We start from the raw sequence: 24106 nt of genomic DNA, 5'->3' as shown, positions 1-24106 counted from the left end.
GACGATTGGTAGGCGGCGTGCTGTTGGCGGCGAAAGATTTAAAGTGTGTGTTGTTGTGGCTGTAGGAAGAAAGAAAAGAAAATTTGGAGGACGCTTAAGCTTCGCCTTCAAGAGTGGAACGCGATAGCGTTATTGCACCTCGTCGAGAAAACTTACTAAACGCAAGGGTATTGGGGCATCCTCGCACCGGTACCCGCGCGGCCCGAAGGGGAGAAGCGGGTGAGCGAAGATAGTGATCTAAAGAAAGGAAAGACGCTTGATTCTACAACCTGTGAGGGTGCACGGCGAAACGTCAGGGGCGAGTGGCGCGCCACGTGTCGGGGCAGCGCCGCACATTGCGAGGAGGGGTTCTTCTGTGTTTGCCGCAAGATGGCTCTGCATGTGCGCAGAGCGCAAAAGAAATGTATCGGAAACGTACTTCGCTACTCGTGTAACTGCGACTTCTGTAAGTAACATGCTCATAATTACCGATATACACTGCAGTATAACGTCCTACGGCATGTTAAGACAACACCGCATTCACTAGAAGCGCTTTTGTACCGCTTTCAAGCATCGAACTAACCCCGGTTTGTTCATAGACGACATACGAGCCCTTAAGGGCAAGCTTGAACTACTCGACGCTGACCGATATCGCGGTGCCCTTGTCAGAGCTAGAGCCGAACGGCTGATAAGGGGGGAAGGTCCGACAAAAAGGGCGTTAGGCACAGAAAAGTGGCACGCTCGAAGGAATCAGATAGATGAAATTGAATACCAAGGGACCATTACCAATGAAAAGAAAGAAATCCAGCAAGCTTTCTTCGAGCATTATCGTCAGCAGTTCGCACGATGTGCAGTTGATATCGAGAGTTTCAAGAGAGTTTATTTGCCTTTAATGCCACAACTCGACGAAAAGACGACACGTGTGCTAGAGACCCCCATCACGGAGGACGAAGTGAAATGCGCTATTGGGAATTTGAACCCCGGCAAATCGCCTGGCCCTGATGGACTTAGCGCCGCATTTTATAAAGCTTTCCAGGATTTTCTCTCGCCGGTACTGGAAAAAGTGTATAATGAAGCATATGACCTTAATGTGCTGCCGCCGTCCTTTGCATCTTCTCATACTGTGCTAATTCCCAAAACGGAGGACCGAGGTCAATTACGCAGTGTTACCTCTTACCGGCCGATTAGTTTAACCAATGTCGACTATAAAATTTTTATGAAAATACTAGCTAAAAGACTGCAAACAGTTATTAAAGATATTGTTGGAGACCACCAAACATGCGGTATTAAAGACAGGTCCATTTTTACGAACATTCACATCGCGAGGGCCATTCTTGAATGTTGCGATGCTGGTGGACTTGGAGTAGCAATGCTCCAAATAGATCTTGAAAAGGCTTTTGATAGAGTGCCCCACGACTTGCTTTTGTGTATATTAGATTATGTCAAGGTCGGATGCGTCATCAGAGAAGGAGTGGCTATGGCTTACAGTGCTTGTACAACTAGACTAATTGTGAACAAATCTGTCGGTGACAGTATTGCTGTCCAACGCTCAGTTCGTCAAGGTTGCCCCCTTTCACCTCTTCTCTTTTGTATCTATCTTGAACCCTTATGTTTAAGCATTATCAAGCATGAGAAAATGCGGGGCTTCAAGCTGCATCAAGCAGAAGTGAAGCTTTTGGCTTATGCCGATGATGTCGCGATGTTTTGTGTAGACTACGAAAGCATCGTAGAAGTTGTGAAAACTGTATAAGATTTTTGCGCTGTAAGCGGCAGTGCTGTTAACTGGGGCAAGTGCCTGGGCTTCTGGCACGGTGACTGGCCAGCGACCCCAGGCATTTTTGCTAACATGAAATTCGTTACCAACCCTGTCAGCTACCTTGGTGCCCCTCTTGAATCGTATCGGGACAGTGACCCATACTGGAAAAACCAAGTCGGTAAATTGAAAGATAGTGTGGACAAATGGAATGGATGGCAGTGGTCGGTGTTTGCGAAGGCCACGATTTGTAATTTGTTTTTAGTGACAAAAGTTTGGTACGTGCTTCAAGTGTTATATTGTTCAAGAGCTAATGTCCAAAAGATGCATCGTATCTTTGCCGTCTTTGTGTGGGGGTCTTCGTGGGAACGGACAAGTCGGACAAATCTCTTCCGCCGGGTGAAGGACGGCGGGCTTGGTTTGGCACATCTGTTTCTGCGCCAGTTAGTCAATCGTTTCATGTTTTTGAGGAATGTGAAAAATCCATTTCTTCGTACGGTCTGTCAGTTACGCCTGGGTCAAGCTCTCCCGGGAATTGTCGTTTCTTCTGACCGCATGTCAGGAGGTGTCCACGGGTATCTAAGGGAAGTGGTCTTGGCGTACAGGTTCTTGATGGTGCGGTTTACTTTAGACTATTTGTGGAGTGTAAACCGGAAAAAAAACTGTATAAAGACTTGTGCGATGTGGTGCTTCCAGAACCGTTGTACAGAGCTGTGTACTCGTCTACCGGGGGCAAAAATGTTCTTAAAAGAGTGAAGAGGATGATGGTGCCGGCAGGGATGAAAACGTTCTTTTTTAAGCTGCACACTGGAACATTGGAGGTAAAGAAATGGAAGGAACAGAAAGGGCTTTTTGTACCCTGGGGTGTCCACTACATAATATGCAGGAAAGAGGAGACGATTGAACACGTGTTTCTCGAATGCTGGGACGCCGTATTTTTATGGGACGTGCTCCAGAGGACGCTTAAAAAGGAACTACCCATAAGCCCACATGGTATTCGATTCTTGCCAGTAGAAGCGAACAATGATACACCGTTGGATCTTTTGATGCTACTGGCTCTCCACAGCATATGGAAAAGCAGAATGGCTGTAGAGCATGGTGACGTCGATGCACGTTCAGCGAGACAGCTCTTTAGAGAGAGCATACGGGCATATGTGGATGAACAGAAAGCGTTAAAACTAGAGTCAGAATGGTTGGTTAGTTTTGAAGGGTTGTCTCATATGAGGGATTTTTAATCCGACAACTTCAGCTAAGGAAGGCCGAAGCTTTAAGTCAATGCGTGATCTTTTATTTTGTCATGTTATTGATGTCACATGTGTCTTTTTTGTGTACGTCCTCGGTCAGGAAATAAAGAAAAAAAAAAAAACTCGTGGCTGAGTGGTAGCGTCTCCGTCTCCCACTCCGGAGACCCTGGTTCGACTCCCACCCAGCCCATCTTGGAAGTTGCTTTTTATTTATGAAGCGCATGTTTATTTATGAAGTGCATGCCGGGATTTATCGCTCACTGGACGCCGACGACACCGGCTTTTCTGCGACACGAGCTCCTTAACGCTACCGCGTTAAAATGCACCGGCTTGCCACTGGCTCTGTAGCTGAGCCACCTTCGCTGCCTCGTGCGGACAGAAGGGAAAATCGACAAGAAGGAAAAAAGAGAAGGGAGAAAAAGACGCGTGCCGCAACAACAGCCGTCGTCCACCAACACCAAAGCGGTGGCGGGTGCAATGACTGCCTACACCAGATAAAAATCAGTGACAGGCTAGCCCCCACCGCAAGCGGTGGTGACCTACCTGTCCCAGCCCGATCAGCGCAAGACCTTTACACTGTGTGCCAAAAATTATCATTTTGACTGTTTCTGCATGCAGAATATGGACCAGTGACTGTGATGACACGTTCTTTGCCAGCCGATGTGCTAAGGTTGTTGTAGCGTTTCTGCTGGTTAGTGCCAGCGGCTTGAGTAGCTGCAGAGATTTTTTCATTAACTGTGGAATTCACGAGTTAATGAAGGAATGAAGGGAGCTTCTCTTTTCGCGTATCATGCTTTGGCAGTGCATCTAATGTCCGGAGTCTTCGCGTAGGTCTTGCTAAGAACCCGATGAAGGCGCAGGTATTGGTACATATTGCGTGCGAAGTGGGCTAGAGATGTTTCAACAAATGTATACAGAGATGCGGGGTTTCTGCATTTGTTCTGCGACTTCACTGTATAAAAGTGCCTTGAGAGTTGCTTGTCTTGTTTCGGTTAAAGCGCTCCAATTTATTGAACTTGGGCGCCTAGACAAGCTCCTACCATGTGTTGTGAGCCGACAGGTTCTGGAAACCTTTGTGTTGTGGCGCGTTCGTTCTGTCAAACACACCTCTGATGATTTTATGGATCAGAGGTTTACCGAATGTTTTATATCTGCGTTTCTAATACCGATTATGCTGCTTGCTATATTGGGCGGCTTCATAGAGCTTATGTGAAGTTTAGAGACTTCTTTGTTTCACACCGTGTGAAGTGCTTGCCATGGAGTTTGCCAGGTGTGCCTCTTGGGAATTAGCTTGAAGGTTTGGAAGTGTTGCGGAAAATCGGCCATTTCTAGGTTGTTTAGGCTAAGAATTTGGGGACAGTTGACATAGGAATAGTAGTTACCACGAAAACGTTTTACGGGTCACGAAAGTGACTTTTTTTTTGTGGATATTCCTAGAGAACCAGGAATGAAAATATTGCCTTGCGCCGATGAGTCCACAATTTTTAGGCAGCTGTTTGTAACATAACCGGCTTCCTGGAATGCGTCGCCTTGCGATCCTAAGCAGCTGCCTCGTATTTTATTTATCTCCTCGCCACATGAGGCGCATCGTAGGCCGTTGATTTTATCTAGATTCCTCCGGCGTTTAAAACTGATTTATTTATAGGAAGGGAAATGCGCGGTAACTGTCTCACTTGTTTTCTGTGGACACCGCAACCGCGCCGTAAGGGAAGGGAGGAAGGTGGGAGTGAAAGTGGAAAGAGAGAAAGAGGAGCCGTAGTGGAGGGCTACGGAGTAATTTCGACCACCTGGGGATCTTTAACGTGCGCTGCGCGTCTGGATGAGAACGGCTCTAAGGCCCACACTGCTCGCGTAATTATCAATTTCGGTCTCGACGCTTTCATCAATGTGGCCAAGTACCGAAGGGCACTGCAGGTAGCACTTAAGTTCGTCAAAGGCTTCTTCTTGAGGCGCTTCCCGTTTAAAAGGTACGTCAGCCTTTTTAAGCTGCGTCGACGGTTCGGAGGGGCGCAAAAAGTCCCTGACAACTCGTCGATAATAAGCACACTGCCCAAGGAACCTGCCCACAGCTTTCTTTTCGGCGGGCGGTGGAAAGTGCGCGATCGCAGCCGTTTTCTGAGTCAGGGCAAACATCATCCTTGCTAACGATATGACCCAGGAGCCGCAGTTCCTCGTAGCCAAAGTGGCATTTCTCTGCTTTCAAAGTTAGCCCTGATGACCTGATAGCTTCTAGCACTGTCCGAAGCTTTTTTAGGTGCTCTTCGAAGCTAGAAGGAGAAAACAACGACATCATCCAAGTATACCATGCAGATCTGCCAATTCAAGCCCGCCAGTACAGTGTCCATTACTCGTTGAAACGTCCGTGATGCGCAGCAGAGGCCAAATGGGCGTCGAATGCGATGAATGCGGTTTTCTCGCGATCTCTTTCGTCTACCTCAATTTGGCAATATCCGCTCTTCAGGTCCTTGCATTGCAGAAGCGGTCAAGAGTGTCATCGATGCGAGGAAGAGGGTAAACATATTTCTTTGTTATGCTGTTTAGGCGGTGGTAATCGACGTAGAAGCGAAGTGTCCCGTCTTCACCAGAACGTCTGGTGCCGCCCAGGTGCTCTTCTGTGGCTACATCACGTCGTCACGAAGCATTTCTTCAACTTGATCACGTATGGCCTGGCATCCTCGGGGCGATACACGGTAGAGGCTTGGACGTAGTGGTCGAGCGTATTCTTCTGTGATGATGCGGTGCTTTGCTAACGAAGAGAGAGAGAGAGAGAGAAAACTTTTAATGAGAACATAATCAGTAAAAATTCGCAGGAGCTGGGTGGTCGGTGCCCTTAGTCCAGGGCTCCGCTGGTAGCAGCTGACTTGCGGACTAGCTGGATAATCCAGGCTTGCTGGTCCAGGTTGTCGCTGGTCAGGGCCGCCTCCCACTGCTCGTGTGTCGGGCATGGCACTATTAACGTTGGGTCAGGTTTGTCCTGGCATTCCCTAGAGATGTGATAGAGTGTGGGACTTGCACCGCACCAAGGACAGTAAGTCGTGTATTTTGTTGGGCTTATCTTATTTAAAATTTGAAGATTAGGGAATGTGTTTGTTTGTATTTTTCTCCAGTCTATAGCGTCCGAGGAAGGAAGGTGTTTGTGTGGTGGTTCCAGCCTGTCGCCGTAGGGTCCTAGGAGAGGGGTGAGGTAGGGATGGGGATCCGCCCGGTTTGTGAGAGCTCGGGCTAGATCATTCGCTACCTCATTTCCTTCTAGGCCTTCGTGTCCAGGTGTCCATGTAATTGTGTGCGTCTGGGAGATGGAACGTAATATTGCACACGCTCTTTTGTGAGGTTTCCCGGCCAGGTTTACCGGAGTTTACCGTACATTCGACGCTGAAGAAAAATACTCACTGTAGCTTTCAAGCAGAATTCGAATCCAGTCTGTTCTGTCTTGGGGTAAATCTGCACTGATGTCGAACGTGGGCTGCTTTGCTCGAATAAGTGCATAGTTTTCAGTTTGGCTGGGGAGGGCGCAGATATTTCGGGTGTGCAGCCAGCTCGTCTAGGCAAAGCAATTGTCATGCCCTTGTTCAGGTGCCGGTATTCTTCGGTGAAGTTCGTGACGAGCACCTAAGCTTGCCCATGACGGAAAGCGGGCGATGCCTCTTGCGACTCCAAGCGCTCTATCCAGTGACAGCTGAGTGTTTCCTTCGTCAACCCCTTTCGCGACTTCGACTTTTGTATCCACAAGGATGATGACGCTTGATCGGGGCGGTACGGTCAATTCTCTGTCGAGGACTTTGAGAGCGACGTGATGTGTCGAAGTTCTCGTAGCAGGTATGGCTTTCTCCGTCGAGAGCTGATCGGAGTTCGATGATCGCGCTATATTCGTTCAGAAAATCCAATCACGTCGCGGGAACACTGCTGTAGCACGACGAAGCTGGTTGGGCAAGTACGTCCATTTACCATAACCCTTGCTGTGCATCCCCCGACGGTGTAATAAGATTACCACAAGTGGTGTGGATTAGCGGGCCGTCCCAAGTGGTCGTCACTTTCTTGAACTGTGAGGCGAAAGCTCCACTGATGACAGAGTAGTTGGCTCCGGAGTCCACTAGGGCGGTAACCATGCGTCCCTCGACAGCAAACTCAAGATCGCTTGTTCGCGTCCTCGTATATCACGTTGGCTTCAGTGTTCGATATCTGCTTCGTCTCGTGCTAAGGTCGCGGCCGGGGTACACCGTCGTTACTTCGCTGGGCGGCAGTGGTAGTTTGAAGTTTGGTCGCGTCGTCGAGGATGTTGACGTCGGGCGTATCGGCGGTGTCACTTTGAAGTCTGGGCGTGTCGAGGGCGTCTTCACTAGTAATGTGGGCATCATAGCGGCGTCGTCGTTACGTGTCATCGGCGGCGGAGGATATTCGTTAGTTCTGCGTATAGCAACCTCACCTCCAAAGGCTGCTACCTTGAGTTTCCCCTACGTGGGCTTGGGGACCTTCCTCGCACACTGTCATCGTAGCTGCGGCCTGGCGACGAAAAGTGGGTCCTGTACGGCGATGAGGATCTGTCGACGGGTTGGTGGCGCCAACTCACCGCTACGCAGGTAGTTCTAGATTTCTTGAGGTCGTCCACCGGGGCGGGGTCGTGGGGCGTCGACTGCAAATCCGCGGAGGCCGATTCGTCGATACGGGCCGTGACGTAGAATGTGGCCGGCCTCACCACAGTGGAAGCATAATCACCTGTTGTTCGCAGTCCTCCAGGCGTCGTACTTCCTGGGGCTTGGGGGTCGTTGGTAGACTTGGCGGGTGGGGGCCAAGGGCGGCTTTCAGGAACAGGACGGTAGCGGCGAGGGCTTGGAAAGTCACGTCTGGGCGCAGGACGACGTAGTGCAGCAACTTAATTCATCACTGTCGTTTCTTGCGCTGGAGCCGTCGGAGCGATGGCTTGAGGAACGCCCAGGGCCTGCACCCAGGGCGACTGGGGGTTGTTGGAATTATGGCAGCAGCAGGCGAAGTTCCTTTCGGACGATCTCACGGATGAGGTCCCGAAAGCTTTCTCCACTGGTAAATGCACTGCTGTAGGGGCTTGCAGTGACAGTTGCTGTGGTCGATCATAGTGGCGCATCCGGATGCCCATCGTCTTCTCGATTGTCGATGCTTCACTTTAAATTCATGCACAGTTTTCAGAGAATTGCAGACAAGTCCTGCAAAAAACGACTCTTTAACGCCTCGCAATAAAAATATCAATCTCTCACCTTCGGTTATGTTAGTGTCCGCGCGGCGAAACAGACGCTTCGTCTCAACGTAAACCAGAACAGGCTTATTTGGGAGTTGAAATCTTAATTGAAGGATGGCCTTGGCTCTTTCCTTCTGAACGACACATGCAAAGGAAGTCAAAACGCTTTCTTGAAGATCTCCCAATGCTTCAAAGCTGCCTCGTGATTTTCGAACCTTATACGGGCAGATCTTAGAAGAGTAAAATAGACTTGCCTTACATTCGCTTCGTCGTTCCAGCCGTTGAATTCTGCCACAGGGTCAAAAAGGTCCACCTAGTCTTCCGTATTTTAGAGCGCAGCTCTTTGGCGTCCGTTCCTGGGTGTCGCGTCGGCGTCGTCGTTGGCCTCGTAACCAGCTCCGCCCACCTTTCGTCCCCCCAGCGCTAGCAGCGACCGACTGATACCGCTGGATGCCGCTGACGCCGCTAGAGTCAAGATAACGTGACTGCATAGAACACCGTCGCCGCCATGCAGAAAGAGGAGGGGAGGGTCCCCCCCCCCCCCCTGTTCCTGTGTGGCGGATAGGGTGCTCTCCAGTTACCGACGCGCCGGTTATTTCACGTAGGCCCCGGCACGTCGACGAATACGTGACCACCTTCCCACGGCTAGACCTGGTTCTTGGCGCCGCGGAAGCGAGGGTATCATATTGTTTGCGTCGGCATCGGCGGCGTTGTCCCTGAAACCAACTCCGCAGCTGGGGTTGAATCACTATCGGCGTCAGCATCAGTCAGTCGCTGCTATCTCTTCCCGCCTCCCTTTATCGCGTTGTCCGCTTGCTGCGCGCGCTTCTGCCCCCATTGTCCCCCTCCCCCTCTCTTCCTGCGAGTCTCCGGTTGTCAAAGCGCCGGCTCGAACTTAATTCCTTTCTTCGCTCCTCCTCCAATGCAACCCCTGTGCGGTGGCAATCAGAGAGCCAGATCGGTGGCGGCGGATCTGTATATGTGCACCGCCCGAGCCGAAATTGCCGTTGCCGTTCGCCACTGCGAAATTATCTGCCAGTTCTTTCTGAGCCATGAGCGAGACGAAAAAATTCTGTGATAGCGCATGCATGTGTTGCTCGATTTCTTTGCCTCAATCTATCGAAAAGGTGAAACAGCTTATTTGCTGCGCTCTAATTTCGCATTAGGAAGTAACGTAATCGTCGGTAATTTTTTTAGTGGTCAGTACTTGGAAGATGTCGGCTCCCGGGGCGACACGAATATAACCGGTGCTGTTGACTGGACCATTTCCAAAGTTGATGTCTTCTGGTGTCGACCAGGGCCAGGCAGCAGACTATGTTCGGATTGGAGTCATTGTAGTCGGCGGCTGGCTCGGCGACCTGTAGGCTGGTCCCCCAGAGCAACAGGAGCAAAGCTGAGGTCTTCGTTTGAAGGATTAGGGGTGGCACCTCCACCAGATGTCACGTAGTAGTGACAAGATCGTAGACACCAAAAGAGGACACAGGCTTGATAGTGCTGAAATTAACTCTTTATTGGGCTGGCTTGCGCCCGCAAAAGAACTAAGCATCTCGGCGGCGATGATAGCAAACGTGATTGTCGAACTAAGAATGCCCGTCACACTCGTCAACGCTCAATTTAAAGGGTGCTCAGAACAATCTAGATAACGTCCCAAACTCTTACTAGCACAACCTGAAACACTGTGGAAACATAAGCGAATGATCGGAATCTTCGAGACAGACCTCGGCGCATCGTTCGCGACAACAAAAATAATAATGCTTTATATCGCGACAATGATCATGAGCAAACACGAGATACAGAATTGATAAGCGCGCCAGAATCACAATGATAAGGCCGCATACCAGCGGCTGTCGAACAGGAACAAGTAAAGATTTGAACAGTCCGCGGCAATATGACGGGTGTCCAAAATTTAGGCGAATTAAGATAAAACTAGCAGTATACGTTGTCAACGCTTCATTTATTCCGGTTTATCCCAAATGCGACATTGACCCAGATATAGCGCATTATTTTTTTATGACAGGAGAGAGCGAAAAGGCCACATATCCCTTGACATAGAAAGTACTACCGGATAACTAATATATCACCTCGAAATCGTGTCCTGATCACGCTTGTCGTAGGACACAGGCTCAGTTGTGGCGCCTTGAGAAACCAAAAGTCGTTGAGGTTGCATTATACCCTTCTCGCAGCAAGTAGTACATTGAGGATTGCAGGATTGCATTGTTGCTTCCAGTTTGGCACAGTGCCGCGTCCAGAATACTTTACATTGGGCAACTGCATTGGCTAGAACTACACTAAATTTGCATTTCTTAAACTAAACTAACTTTCGCGAAATCAAACGTATACTGCAGAGTATAGGCAATCAAAGCGAAAGGTCTTTAGGGGATTGTCAGATATAGAAAATGGCAGGCCCGATTGCGGCGTAAGCCAGTATGACCAATATTTTGTACATCCTCCTTGACTTCGTTGATAACACATATCTACTCGCATTGCTCGTTCTTGTGGCTGAAAACGTTTCGGGTGTGCCGCATTTTCAGGCAAATTAAGGAATTGATTCTGCTTTTAACACTGTGACTTGCTTTACAATAAATGGTGACGGTGAGGGAACAGCGCAGGAGACGGGGCACAAGGAAACCTGAAAGGAAACACAAGGCTCTTGCTAGCAGCTGAAATTTTCGATGTATCATCGATGTTCCACCCACAATTCATTCGCTGTCTCGATGTTTCGAAATAAAACTTCAACTGATAGTCAGCGACTGTGTGTGTCATTCATCATTTCCTTATGTCCCGCCCCTTGCGCTGTTCAGTCACCATGCAGAACCACCTTGGCCGCAAGCTCGCAATTATAAATTAAATATCAAATAGTGTAAGCAGCTGTTACATGCGCAGTGACGTATTTCATTTATATCATATGGTCTGTACGAAATTTTTGTATTTCTGCAGAAACGAGGCTGCGGCTAAAAATAAACTTCATATTTGCCCGTGACAACTACAGAAGGCAATGTTAAAGACCTCGTAATGTTCTCTGATAGGCTATTCTGTTCTTCTTTTCCCTTTTCAGGCTGGATAGCGGTCATTATGGCGTTCCTGCCGCTGTTTATAGTGCCTAGCTTGCTGACCACCACTGTGGTCGCCTCGAGCTTGGGCACATACTTCTTGACACCGAAGTGGGAGAAATTTGTCGCTGCTACGTTCCCAACGTACGGTCTTATTAATGTTCTCAGGATTATCTCCATCAGCCGAGACTCTAAAAGTAAGCAGGCCTGATTTTCTTCGCTTTGTTTCCTGCACGCCCGATATCACTGCCATTTAGCATCTGTACGACATAGCTATAGTGCCTAGCTGTGATGGCTAAACTACGCAAGTATTTTAAATCAAGGAGGAAATTTAAATTGCTTACACTTCTGAATCACATGATAAAGGGTGCTAATATTAACATATCAGATATATCACCAAAATAGCTGCGTTTATTGTTTGTATAATGTTGTCATATGATTTTCTTGTTCTTCTTGCCTGTTTTATACTTACTTTTGTTTAACGATGTTGTCATATCCGACTGTGTTCTCTTGCCGCACGCTTCTGTCGTATCCCGTGTGCTAGGGGGTCTGGGCTTTTCAAGCTGTTCACACAGCTTTTTCTTGTCCTCCGCGCAGCATCTATTTGTTGTGGAATAAAATTTCAAATTTCAAACTGTCTAATCCCTCCTTATCAGCATCACGGCAGATAGAGTGACGTACATGTCCGCCCTTATGTGTCGATGTAGGGCTGCAGATAACGCCAGCAAACGGCGCGCATCATTACACGAATGAGGGCCATATGACCAGCATTCGTTCGCGACCCAAGTGGAAAAAGCTACGTTAAAGTCTGCGCATGTCATGCTTTCTTGGTTACTAATAATTGAGCTCATGCTAAAGTAATCGCTTAGTTTCACGATTTCTAGACAGAATGACGCAGTTCCTTTCTTGTGTTAAGTCACTGCTTACCAACATCCCGCTTACAACCAACACATCTTGCTGGCTACCCGTGTTTATTTCGAAGGTTTAGTTTGGTTCGTAGGGTTTACCGTACCAAAGCGACTTAGTCTAAGAGAGGCGCCGTAGTGAAGAACTCCGGCATGTTCTACCACCTGGATTCTTTAACATGCTACTGACATCGCACAAAACGCGGACGCCGTGCTTGTTGTCTGCGCCCAAAAGCAGCTTCCATTAACCAGGATTTGACCTCGTAACCTTGGGCTCTCTAGTCCAGCACTAATTACTAAGCCACCGTGGCGTCATATACGGCAATAGGGATGCCACCCCTCAATCAAGAGAAATGCATCTTTCTGGAAACATAAGGCAGAAAGTTCCATCTATGTACGCAGTTACGTGCACAGCATATAAACCCAAACTCGATATTGGTTTTGACTTCCCCAGATTTCTGCGGTTACTCTTCAAATAGAATCGACGGAACGTACGGATGTGTTTACACCACTCCAAAGAGAATAACTTGTGCACTAAAGCAGCTATTTTCGAATGATTAGGAAATTGAATTTACGGCGTACGACTCAGCTCCGCTATTTTAATTAGCGCGCCGTTGTGAGTTACTTTACGCAGTCGGAAACCCTGACCGAGAAAAAAAAGGTTCGTTCTACGGACGCTTCGATCATGCTTGCGTAGCCTGCAGGCGTTGCGTCTGTCTGGGGATCCAATGTTTCGGAAGGATTCGATTACCATTCTAATAGGTAGCTCCTGTAACTGCTCCCTTCTAGAAGCATACCCTGATTTTACACTCATAGCACCTTACGGCTACCTTGTCGGTTTTTCTTTGATAACTGCGTATTAGAACGACCTACGTTTTCATTTTTAGTAAATTTCGTCTATTCCAATATACTATGTGCACACTTTTGTCTAAACGTAATTATAAAAATCAAGGATGGCACATGGTACAGTGAATTTGAGGAGCGACGTTTCAGCACTCAATGGTAGGGGTTTCCCTGTTGTGAGGGATTTTGCTGAGCATCAAGAGTTTGCTTTTATAGGCAGAGGCTTCCTCAGCGTAGTAAGGCTGAAACACGAGTCGCTATGTGTGACCTAATTGCAGCCGGGCAGTAAAAATAAATAGCTTTGTTGCGTTCATCATTGATCAAGCACATCCAGATGCAGTCCGATGTCAGAAGGCAATAAACACATAGAAACCTTTATGTAGGCACTCTACGTTAATTCATGTGCCATGTTTGCAGCTTCAACGTTACAAGCTAAAGTAATTTCGCTTTTCCAGTTATCTGTACACTATCTCGACGTGAATCTGAGCATTAAACTCGAAATATATGTGCTGTTGAGGTGGAACGTCGGACACACCGGGATATTTCTCTAATTGTTGTGAGGTTTGTTGGTTTGGAAATCAATCAGCTTTTAAAGCGCAGCTCTCTGGCGACCATTCCTGCGTTTTGCGTCGTCGTCGCCGTTGGCGTTGTCCCTAGTAACCAGCTCCGCAGCCGGGCAGCACGCGCTCCTTCCCCTTCCCCTTTTCCTCCGTGGCGGCCACCGCGCATATTTTACGATTGCTGCGCGCGCTCCTGCCACCACCGTTCGCCGGTGCGTGTACACCCCTCCGCCTTCTTGCTGCGTGGCGGCGACGGTGTTCTCCGGTTGCCGAAGCGCTGGCTTGCTAACAGCGGATCACGGTGCGTGCACCCCAAGCCGAAACGCAGAGCCCCGTTGTCCTGACTCGCTAGCGGCGTCAGCGGCATTAGTCAGTCGCTGCCTATCGCTTCGACGCGCAACGTTCCTATGGGCCCACGCGCTGCCTCCCGCAACCTTCCAATAACTTAATTGTCCCCTTCATTTCTCCGACAACAAAGCTTCCCCCATGAAAGTCAAGAACTGTTATTGGAGTGGTTCTTGGAGAAATATGTGTAAAAAATACAAAAAAGTAGTCTGTAATTGTACATGCATGTCTTGCTCGAAATCTTTGCCTCAATCTATCGAAAAGGTGAAAGAGTGATGAGCTGCGCTCAAATTTCGCTAATCTAGTGAAGCAGCGCAACGGCACAAGGCCAGAGGAAAAAAGTGTCGTGACGCTGGGGCTAAGTCGATCCGGCCTTCACTTGGTAGCGTGCAGAGACTCCGGGTTCATGAAGGATTGAATCTTCAAGTTGGTAAAATATATAAAAGCAGGTTTAACGGCACTTTGAGAAAACTATTTACATGATTATTTACATGAAAAAGAAGGGTAAATTAACAAAATGGCACGCGTAAAGAGTTCATAGCGAGAAGTGTCAGGATGAGCCGTTTACCCAGGGCTCAGAGCGTCTTTTCGTGCTCTGCAATGTCCTTAAAAGCCCCTATGTCCAGCCCCTCTCTGAAGATGATGACCAACCAGTTTCAGGGCACGCTCCTCAGATATCGGCATCCAATCGAACACATCACTGCACTGACGGTCTGATGCACTGACTGGTCCGGCATTGTTTCGTTGGGCGTGGTCACTTGTTGGCGGGAAGAAGTTGGGAACGGCGAGGAGGTACATTTCTATTCTTCAGCAAAGATTCGATAGGCTGGTTCCGGCAAGTGGATTTCCTTCTCAGAAACCCAAGTGCACGTGCGCGCCGCATACTGCTCCCAGCATTGTCCCTTTCCAGCAATTGCAAATCTTTCCTGCATTCCCGGGAAATCCTCTAATGGCCGTAATCACCTTGCTCCTTTCTTGTCCTGTACGTCAGCGGACGTGTCACTCTGTCGTCTCCTTTGGACAGTAGGCATTCCTCACTGGACGATAGCGCTTCTCGACGTGAAGGGTGAACAATGGAACGAAAGCACTTCCGGCTATTTCCCGCAGGGGGACATTTCTTTGTATTTTTCCAGACGTTCCCTTGACAGGGCCAATTTGACATTTGCAGGGTCTCCACAAAGCAAAACAGGCTTACACAAAAGGATTCATGGAAACTGGCTCACTTAGCGCCCTTGAAGCAGCAGCACATATCCTCAGCACATATCCATGCCCACAGGCGAACAATAGAGCGCGCCACTGCGAACGATGCAAGGTCATAACAGCCTCCTCCCCCGCCAGAAGAGTCACGGAGGGCAGCAGTCGCAGCTGCTGCATGAAGAGACGACTTAGTGGCCTGCACATGAATGCTTGAAGCTCGCTGCTGCTTGTCGCGTTGTCTTGATTGTCGTAGGCCAAATTGCTTGAGCTGTCTCTGAAACTCAACCACATGTCTAAGCAAGCACTCGGCTCCCGTCTGAAGAGACCAGGTGAAAAGAAAACTGCCATCGTTGTCCGAAAAAAGCCCACACTCAAGACGTTCAGGACCTACGTATGCCTAGAAAACCAAACGTGCTGCTTTACATAGTCACACATGTACAAGCGCACACAAAAAAAGAACCTGAGTATCAATTTGGATACATGGTGAGGAACACCTCGGACCGCTTAGAAACAGCGGCTAAGCGCGTCCGCATTCCCATTTAACTTCCCCTTTTTGTATCTTATTTCAAAATTGTACTGCTGTAAAATCAAGCTCCACCTCAGAAGGCGACTGTTCTTCGATGTCGCAGTTTGCAGCCAAGCCAGGGGACAATGGTCCGTCTCTACGGTGAATTTGGCCCCTCCAAGATAGCACTGCAATTTTTGAATGGCCCATACAACGCAAGCGCGCTCTTTCTCTGACGTGCAATAAGCCCTCTCTCTAGAACTCAGGTTTCTGCTCAGGTAGAGCACGGGGTGCTCATTACCGTCGTCATCTCTCTGGCAGAGAACAGCATCTAGCCCTCGATCACTGGCATCACACTGGACCGTGAATTCTCGGTCATAGTCTGGAGCTCGCAATACCGGAGGGCTAATCAGCACAGCCTTCAATTTTACGAAGGAGGCTTCCTTTTGTTCGTCCCAGACTACATTTGTCGGTTCTGTCTTGCGGAGAGCGTCGGTCAGAGGGCTGGCCAAAGCTGAATAGTTAGGGATGTAGTGATTGTAGTATCCAGTCAGACCCAGGAATGCTCGAATTTTCGTCTTCGTGCTCGGCCGCGGGTAGTCTGCTACCGCAGAAATCTTAATCTCGCTGGGTTTCCTGAAACCTTGACCTACATTGTGACCCAAGTAGTCCACGGTCGCCCTTGCCAGGCAACCTTTCTCGGCCTTTACGGTTAGTCCAGCTTGACGCAAAAGGCTCAGTACAGCTCTTAGATGTACCATATGGTCCGCCCATGAGTCGGAAAAAACCGCAATGTCATCTAAATAAGGCACCGCGAATGTTTCACACCCCTTTAAAACCCTATCCATGAGTCGGGAAAAACAAAATGGAGCATTTTTGAGCCCGAAACTCATCATTGTTGGCTGGTAGCTGCCCGTCGGAGTGACGAAAGCCGCGTATCTGCTGGCGCGTTCAGTGAGCGGTACTTGCCAGTATCCTCGAGTAAGGTCCAGCGTAGTCACATATGCCGCTCTACTGACCTGTTCTACTTTCTCCTCAATATTCGGAATAGGATACACTTGATCCCTGGTGAGAGAATTTAGCTTTCGGTAGTCTACCACAGGCCTAGGGTCTTTACCTGGAGTTTCTACTAAGATCATAGGCGAAGCATAATCGCTTTCCGAGGGTTTTATTACTCCCAATTCCAGCAAGCGAGTTACTTCCCAATCCAGAATTTCTCTTTGCCTTGGAGAGAATCGGTAGCACCTTGATCGCACTGGCACGTCTGAAGTCAGCTCAATATCGTGCTCAGTCAAATCAGTCCTGCCTGGCCTGTCCACGAAGCAGGCCTCAAACTCTGTTATTATCTCGCCCAGATCGGACAGCTGAGATTTCTTTAGTTCTCCTATCTGCTCCGTTTTTTTTTTGAGAAGCTCCTGTATCTTGGGAGCATTGGCTTGCTCCATAGCTAAGTCCTCTCGGGTTCCACTTAGAAGTCTCGTGAGATTACTAGACACTGGCGGCAAGAGGTTAATCTCAAGAACATCCTCATTCCGCGTCTCATCAAGCTCACTTTCAAGTTGACTTATCTGAGATGCCTCGCTCTCAAAGTTTTCTGGCCTGCTATCTTCCGCATCGACCACTGTTTTAACTGCCGTTTCCTCCGCTGTGGATTTTTCTGGAATGATCAGTGTAGCTAGTGCTCGCGCCTTTGAACGTGTTAAGGCTTGCACAACTCTGTCTCCGAAAAGGATGCCCCTCTCGCAGTAGCATGTCCGATTTGTTGGAAAACAAATACGGATAGCACTTAGGAAGCTTTCCTGAAACGGCAGCCTGGGTTGCTAACTTGCCGAAAGTGCCCTCGATGACCACGTTCGCGATTGGCAAGCGCACACTCTGTTCCTCCACTACCTGGCGGATCCATGCACACTGTCCTGTATAGTCGGAATGCGACACATACGCCGAATGGACAACATCCATCGTTGCCTCCGAATCGCGCAGTACCTTGCAAGGCTTCCCGTTGACTACTAGGTCATGCAGGTAGGGTTCCAAAAGCTGCATATTTTCATCGCAGGCACTAACATACGAGAAAGCAATCTTTTCTTTCCGGCAGTTGACGGCAATGTGACCCTGCTCATTACACCTAAAGCATGTGAGCGGCTTCCTAGCCTCAAGCTTATTCTTTGTGTTCTGCGCGTTGGTCACTTCTCCACTTTTCTCACTGCCGTCCTTTCTAGGGCGTTTGCCTGAAGAAGCCTTCCTTTCTTCGTTTGCAAATCTAGCAAAGTGCCTTTTATGACGGTTATTCACACTCAACTTGGGATTGCGGGGCCTATCCACTGCTGGGTTGCTGAATTGTCGGCGCGAAGCATACTCCTCAATGAGTTCGGCAGCTTCAGTTGCCGACTTAATGTCGCCTCGGTCCTGTAACCAATTTCTTTCTTTTTCTGGGAGGCAGTTATAAAACTGCTCCAAAAGAATTCGCTCGACTACAGCGTCCCTATCACTGTAGGAATCTGTGCTCTTTAGCCACTCGCCCAAATTGACTCTTAAATTGTACAGGAATTCAAGGTAACTCTCGTCCCTGGATTTAGTAGCGTTCCGAAAACGTTGTCTGAACGCCTCGGCGCTAAGCCTATATTTTCTCAGAAGGCAAGCTTTGACCTTCTCGTAGTTGTCCGCGTCCTCCTTGCTTAGCCGCGCGACAACCTCCGCTGCCTCGCAGGCAGAACCGTCAATAATCTCTGCGACCAAGTGTCTCGCTGGAAGGACAGTTTTTCGCAGGTTCGCTCAAAGTTAGCCAGATACAGACCGATATCCCCTGATATCACATATGGCTGCATGTACTTTGACACCTTGAAATCTGCCTCTTTGTTAAGAAGAGGTACCGCTAGCTGGGGACAATTGCCCGACCTCTTGCTCAACTCTAGTTCTAATTTCCGGAGCTCAATTTCTAGCTCCAGCTTTTTTGCTTCTCTTTCAATTTCACGCTTCTTTTCCTCTTTTTCCCTCTCAAGTTCGCGCTCACGCCGTTTTTCCTCTTTTTCCCGCTCTTTCTGCTGTCGGAGCTGCTCCTCCTTTTTTTGTCCGATCAGGTTCCATGCTTCACTGAGCTCCTCATCATCGGTTCCCAAATCAGTGATTGCCTTTATAATCAAGGGTTTTCGTGTCAAACCACTTGTATCAATTCCCAATTCCTCACACAATTGCAACAGTTCCGGTTTCTGCAGCTTTTGTAGGTCCATGATCGCTCCGAATGTCGGCTACTTCCAAAACAACTGTGCAAACTACCAAACCTAAAGGCGTGTCCACACTTTTTACCAGTTCTAAAATCTGACCCTGTTCTAGAACTTGGTCCACATCAGAAGAAAAGCCAAGCACTCACCCACACATGCGATCGACGTTCCGAGCTGCTTCTTGTTGGCCGATTGTTGCTCCTGCTTGTTGCTTGAGATGCCACCTCCGATCACAAAATGTTGTGGCTTGTAGCTTCAGATCCACCTCCAATCACCAGATGTTGTGGCTTGTAGATTCAGATCCCACCGCTGCCACCAGTTGTCGTGACGCTGGGGCTAAGTCAACCCGGCCTTCACTTGGTAGCGTGCAGAGACTCCGGGTTCATGAAGGATTGAATCTTCAAGTTGGTAAAATATATACAAGCAGGTTTAATGGCACTTTGAGAAAACTTAGTTACATGATTATTTACATCAAAAAGAAGGGTATATTAACAAAATGGCAAGCGTAAAGAGTTCATAGCGAGAAGGGTCTGGATGAGCCGTTTACCCAGGGCTCAGAATGTCTTTTCGTGCTCTGCAATGTCCTTAAAACCCCCTATGTCCAGCCCCTCTCTGAAGATGCTGACCAACCAGTTCCAGGGCACGCCCCACAGATATCGGCATCCAATCGAACACATCACTGCACTGATGGTCTGATGCACTGACTGGTCCGGCATTGTTTCGTTGGGCTTGGTCACTTGTTGGCGGGAAGAGCTTGGAAACGGCGAGGAGGTACATTTCTATTCTTCAGCAAAGATTCGATAGCCTGGTTCCGGCAAGTGGATTTCCTTCTCAGAAACCCAAGTGCATGTGCGCGCCGCATACTGCTCCCAGCATTGTCCCTTTCCAGCAATTGCAAATCTTTCCTGCATTCCCGGGAAATCCTCTAATGGCCGTAATCACCTTGCTCCTTTCTTGTCCTGTACGTCAGCGGACGTGTCACTCTGTCGTCTCCTTTGGACAGTAGGCATTCCTCACTGGACGATAGCGCTTCTCGACGGGAAGGGTGAACAATAGAACGAAAGCACTGCCGGCTATTTCCCGCAGGGAGACATTTCTTTGTATTTTTCTAGACGTCCCCTTGACAGGGCCAATTTGGCATTTGCAGGGTCTCCACAAAGCAAAACAGGCTTACACAAAAGGATTCATGGAAACAGGCTCACTTAGCGCCCTTGCACCAGCAGCACATATCCTCAGCACATATCCATGTCGACAGGCGAACAATAGAGCGCGCCAGTGCGAACGATGCAAGGTCATAACAAAAGGGACAAACACAGCGCTGATGTTCACTAGAGATGTCAGACCAACTCACCCACCATTTCTTATTGTTCAAATTTCGCATTAGGAAGTGAAGTAATCGTCGGCAAAGTTTTTTTTTTGAGCAAAAATCGGAACTCTACAATTTTCATATCCTTCAGATATCTCGTTTTATTTAAACGCGTCCCAGAGCTACTCGTACGTTTAGAAATGAGCTACAAATTAACACAGCGCAAAGAAACGGGACACGAGAAGACCACACACAATACGGGGCTGGCGCCCGTGGATGTTGTCTGCTTCCTGTGTCCGGTTTCTTCATGCTGTGTTAAATTGTAAAAACTATTAACCAACTAGCCCAGACCAGGGTCCTCATTGAAGAACTACGCAGAGCTTTTATAAAGAGGTAATGAAGATTGCGGTGCATTCTCCGAAGTGACGCCTAAAGCCACTAAGAAAGCACAGAAAGTTCAAATTTTATTAATCACTCTGTAATGACAGACTACATCAAGCCAGGCAATTCGCAGCGAAAGCCTTAGTAGCAAAGATGTCGCATCTTACGCCTTCAATAGAAGGGATCATTTCAGTCTTCCTAACTAAAACCTTATATACTTTCAGATGGCGGTAGTTGGTCCATTGTCGCCAGGTACTCGTTGGACAAAGATACCGTCACTATTCTAGAGATTTGGGGAGTTATGATCCTCACCGACCTCAGTATGGCGTTCTTGGCATGGTACCTCTCAAAAGTGCTGCCATGGAGCACAGACAACCCACAAAGACCCTTGTTCTTCCTAATGGTAAGATTGCGCTTAAAAACACTATACTGAATTTGCAAAGGGGGCCAGACAGGGAATGAGGAATAGATTATTACTACCGGAGCAATATTTATACGGTCACTTCTCTGCCTTATGTGGGCTGGAGATGCATTTATAATGCCACAAAACATCGCTTCTGTTAACGGGCATACTAAAATGCCTGTAAACACATTACTGCACATTGTTCCTTTTTTATTTGATATTTATTTATTTGATATATATTTTACACAAAGGTTCCTAAGTTACCGCGCATTGTTCCGAAGAAAACATAAAATTGGGGGACCAGGTTTAATTACCATTATGCTACTGATGAGAGGGAGCTATCTTTAACGGCCGCGACAGAAGAAACACTGAAAATTTGCAGGAAACTGAAGCTCCAATTTTTTATATATGACACGACAGTTTTAATGGCTCACCGTTTATGGCTCCTCCTCCGAAAGCGATCCAGCGTATATGCCTTCGCTACACGCTCAGTCTTCAAATCCTCAGTTTGTGATGTGACCTTTGGCGCAAAGGTTCTGATACAAACTACAGAAATAGAACTACACTGAAATTTGGTCCTCACCAAACAACGAAGTACTGCTGTCCAAATCAAAGTGAAAAGGTTCATCCGAACAAAAAAATGAAGGAAGCCATTGAAGCCGGTAGCGATTTCGTAAGATATGCCGTAGCAGGCATTAGCGTCATGGACGACGTAAACCACAATCTACAATAGGCAATATATAGTTGAAAGGTAAACAACCTAGGGGGGTGAAGCTACCTTAACCACCCTGCGGCCATGAGTTTGAGACAAGTTCCCCTTCAGGTACATTCGTAGCTGGAGGGGCCGAAGTATTAATAGCCTTTGCGCAAGAGGAATTATAACAGAGTAGTGAAACACCGCGTACTGAAGGGAATAGTTTTCACTTGAGCGTACCGGTCCAGCTGTGGCGCCACCTGCTAGTTGCAGGAACGGAATGATGACTGAAATAAACGGTGCACTTATAGCGCTCTCATGGGCACATGCGCTCGGGAGCCAGCTTACCCGCCAGGACCAAAATATGGCACAGATAACATAAATCGCTTCCTTTTTTTTTTACTGCGTGCATATAATGTAGCTAATGAAAAAATGCGACGATGTATCAAAAGCATACAGCTATTACACACTGTTAAAAATTTACAGTAGTTGATCCGAACAAGAAAGGAACTATGGAAAAGAACTCTGCTGCGGCACTGGTTAAATCAGCATTCCAAAGTTAGTATGAAATTGAATACTTGAATACACATATTCAAATATATTTATATGTGTAATAAATTGAATACACATATTCATCCAAGACATTTCATACCAACAAAGAAATGGAGCAAAGTAGAGTAAATGTTTGTGCTCTCTTTACTTGTTGGTAGTTGTTTGATGCAAGTAAGCACATGTGGCTGTGATACACATACATAACGAAAAACATGCTTCATTATATACACTACCTTTCCCGGGGGATCCATGTCTTTCAAAAGCACCTACGACTCATCACAGCGCATCTAGATAGCAAGTTCAACGAAACATGCACTGCGGCAGTTGTCGACTTCAATAAGCCAGCACAACCAGCTTAAGTCGCGTCCAACTGGAGCTGCGCGTACACAAACGTCTTTCGTTTCCCGAATGGGTGGTAGCCTAGCAGGAGTGAGATGTACAGCGTACAAAAGCCGCGAAGAACAACCTCGATAGTGGCCATTAGTCCAAAACGTAGAGAGTTGACGGTTTCAGGCTGGCAAACACGCGACCAGCGTAGAAGTATGTTACAAAAAGGTAGAGTCGGAGCGGTTATAACAGCTCGCACAAGGGCGCGGCGAGGGACAAGTTCAAGCGTGGGAGAGAAATCCTTCTTTCACATTTTCTTTCTTTCGCTTTCGAACTCGGCTCGCGCAAGGGCGCAGCGGCGGTGGCGGTGCGGGAAAAATGCAAGCGAGGAAGAAAACGCTTCCTTGGAACGTTTGCTCTCTCGATTTCGCTCCCGATTGTGAGGACGTACCACGAATTAGACCGGACAGAAGGTCCACTCACTTTCCAGGGCCTGGTACAAGACTGCGTGAAAGGCTTTCTGATATACGTTTGGTTTGGTTTGTGTGGTTTAACGTCCCAAAGTGACTTAGGTAATGACGCCGTAGTGGAGGACTCCGGAAATTTTGAACAACCGGCATTCTTTAATGTGCACAGACATTGCATAACACACGGTAGCATTGCTTTCTGCCACAACACACGCGGAGGAAATCGCGATTGTGCTCGCCCTCTCGCTCCAATAAGTGATACACATCATTTTCCGACTCCAAGGGGGCATATAGGAATTATGAGCTTGGTTGGATACCTCTTGTTGCCGAGTACAACCTAAAAAATTTTTATCGGTCCAGCGACCCCCCAACTTGTAATCTCATCTGAGATCCCGGTCATCAGGGACTCCTGGGCAATGAGTTAGCCGATCAGGCGGCCCACGCACTCTCTCCCCAGGAACTAAAATTTGTTTGGGAAGTCTACTCTGAGCCCACCCAATGTCTTATCACATTTAAAAAAAATTACTACATATTATAAGAACAGGCATCGCCGCTTTCCGGAACCTTGTAAAAGTTCCGGAGAGCGGACAAAAGGCTCCTTCTCAAAATGTTTATAAACACAATGCTGTGCCCGGCAGTCTTGAAGCACTTCAATACGGACTTTGATGGGGGCTACAGCCTGTGTGGAGCGACCTTATCGAATGTTTTTCACATTGTCTGGGTCTGTCCATACAATCTACACCGTTCCCAATCATTCATTACCCACCCTTCTAGGGAGGACTGGAAGGTTGCGCTGCTCAGCTGCCATGACCAACAGTCCTAGCGAACCTTGGTCGCGAGAGCGCGAGCGGCGTTAGACGCCATTGGGGCTCCGGAATAGGAGCTGCGTCTAGATTTGTGAGGGCCTGGGCCAATAGAGCCTAGGTCCAAACACCACCTTGTGCAAAAGAATAAACAAATGTTTGTCACCACCACCACCAGTGAAAAGCTGCTGCCGAGGTCGAGATTCGGTCCCGCATCTGTTGGCATAGTATAGTCGGGCGCCGTAACCACTGCGCCACCTCGGCGGGTGTCCGATGTGAGTGTGAAGTCGTGCCTAACAAGGTCCGTACAAACGTTGCTATTCGAACTTAATGTATAGCGTCTAATACAACATCCAAGCATACCGAAA

The 24106-nt window shown here is 48.2% G+C and overlaps 1 protein-coding gene across 1 annotated transcript in view; it reads left to right on the top strand.

Annotated features, from left to right (window-relative positions):
- The window catches only part of LOC146173910 (phospholipid-transporting ATPase ABCA3-like), a 127574-nt gene that overhangs the window by 18880 nt on the left and 84588 nt on the right, over positions 1-24106 (top strand). The window contains exons 6-7 of the mRNA XM_084585298.1: positions 11241-11432; positions 20717-20895. Of these exons, the coding sequence (XP_084441424.1) occupies positions 11241-11432; positions 20717-20895 (371 nt within the window). The remainder of the gene's footprint in view (positions 1-11240; positions 11433-20716; positions 20896-24106) is intronic.

The sequence above is a fragment of the Amblyomma maculatum genome, chromosome 11 (assembly GCF_055883805.1).
Source record: "Amblyomma maculatum isolate TAMU_Amacu chromosome 11, ASM5588380v1, whole genome shotgun sequence".
Classification (NCBI taxonomy): Eukaryota; Metazoa; Arthropoda; class Arachnida; order Ixodida; family Ixodidae; genus Amblyomma; species Amblyomma maculatum.
Note: the sequence above shows the minus strand (reverse complement) of the source record. Positions and strands in the feature narration are given on the sequence as shown.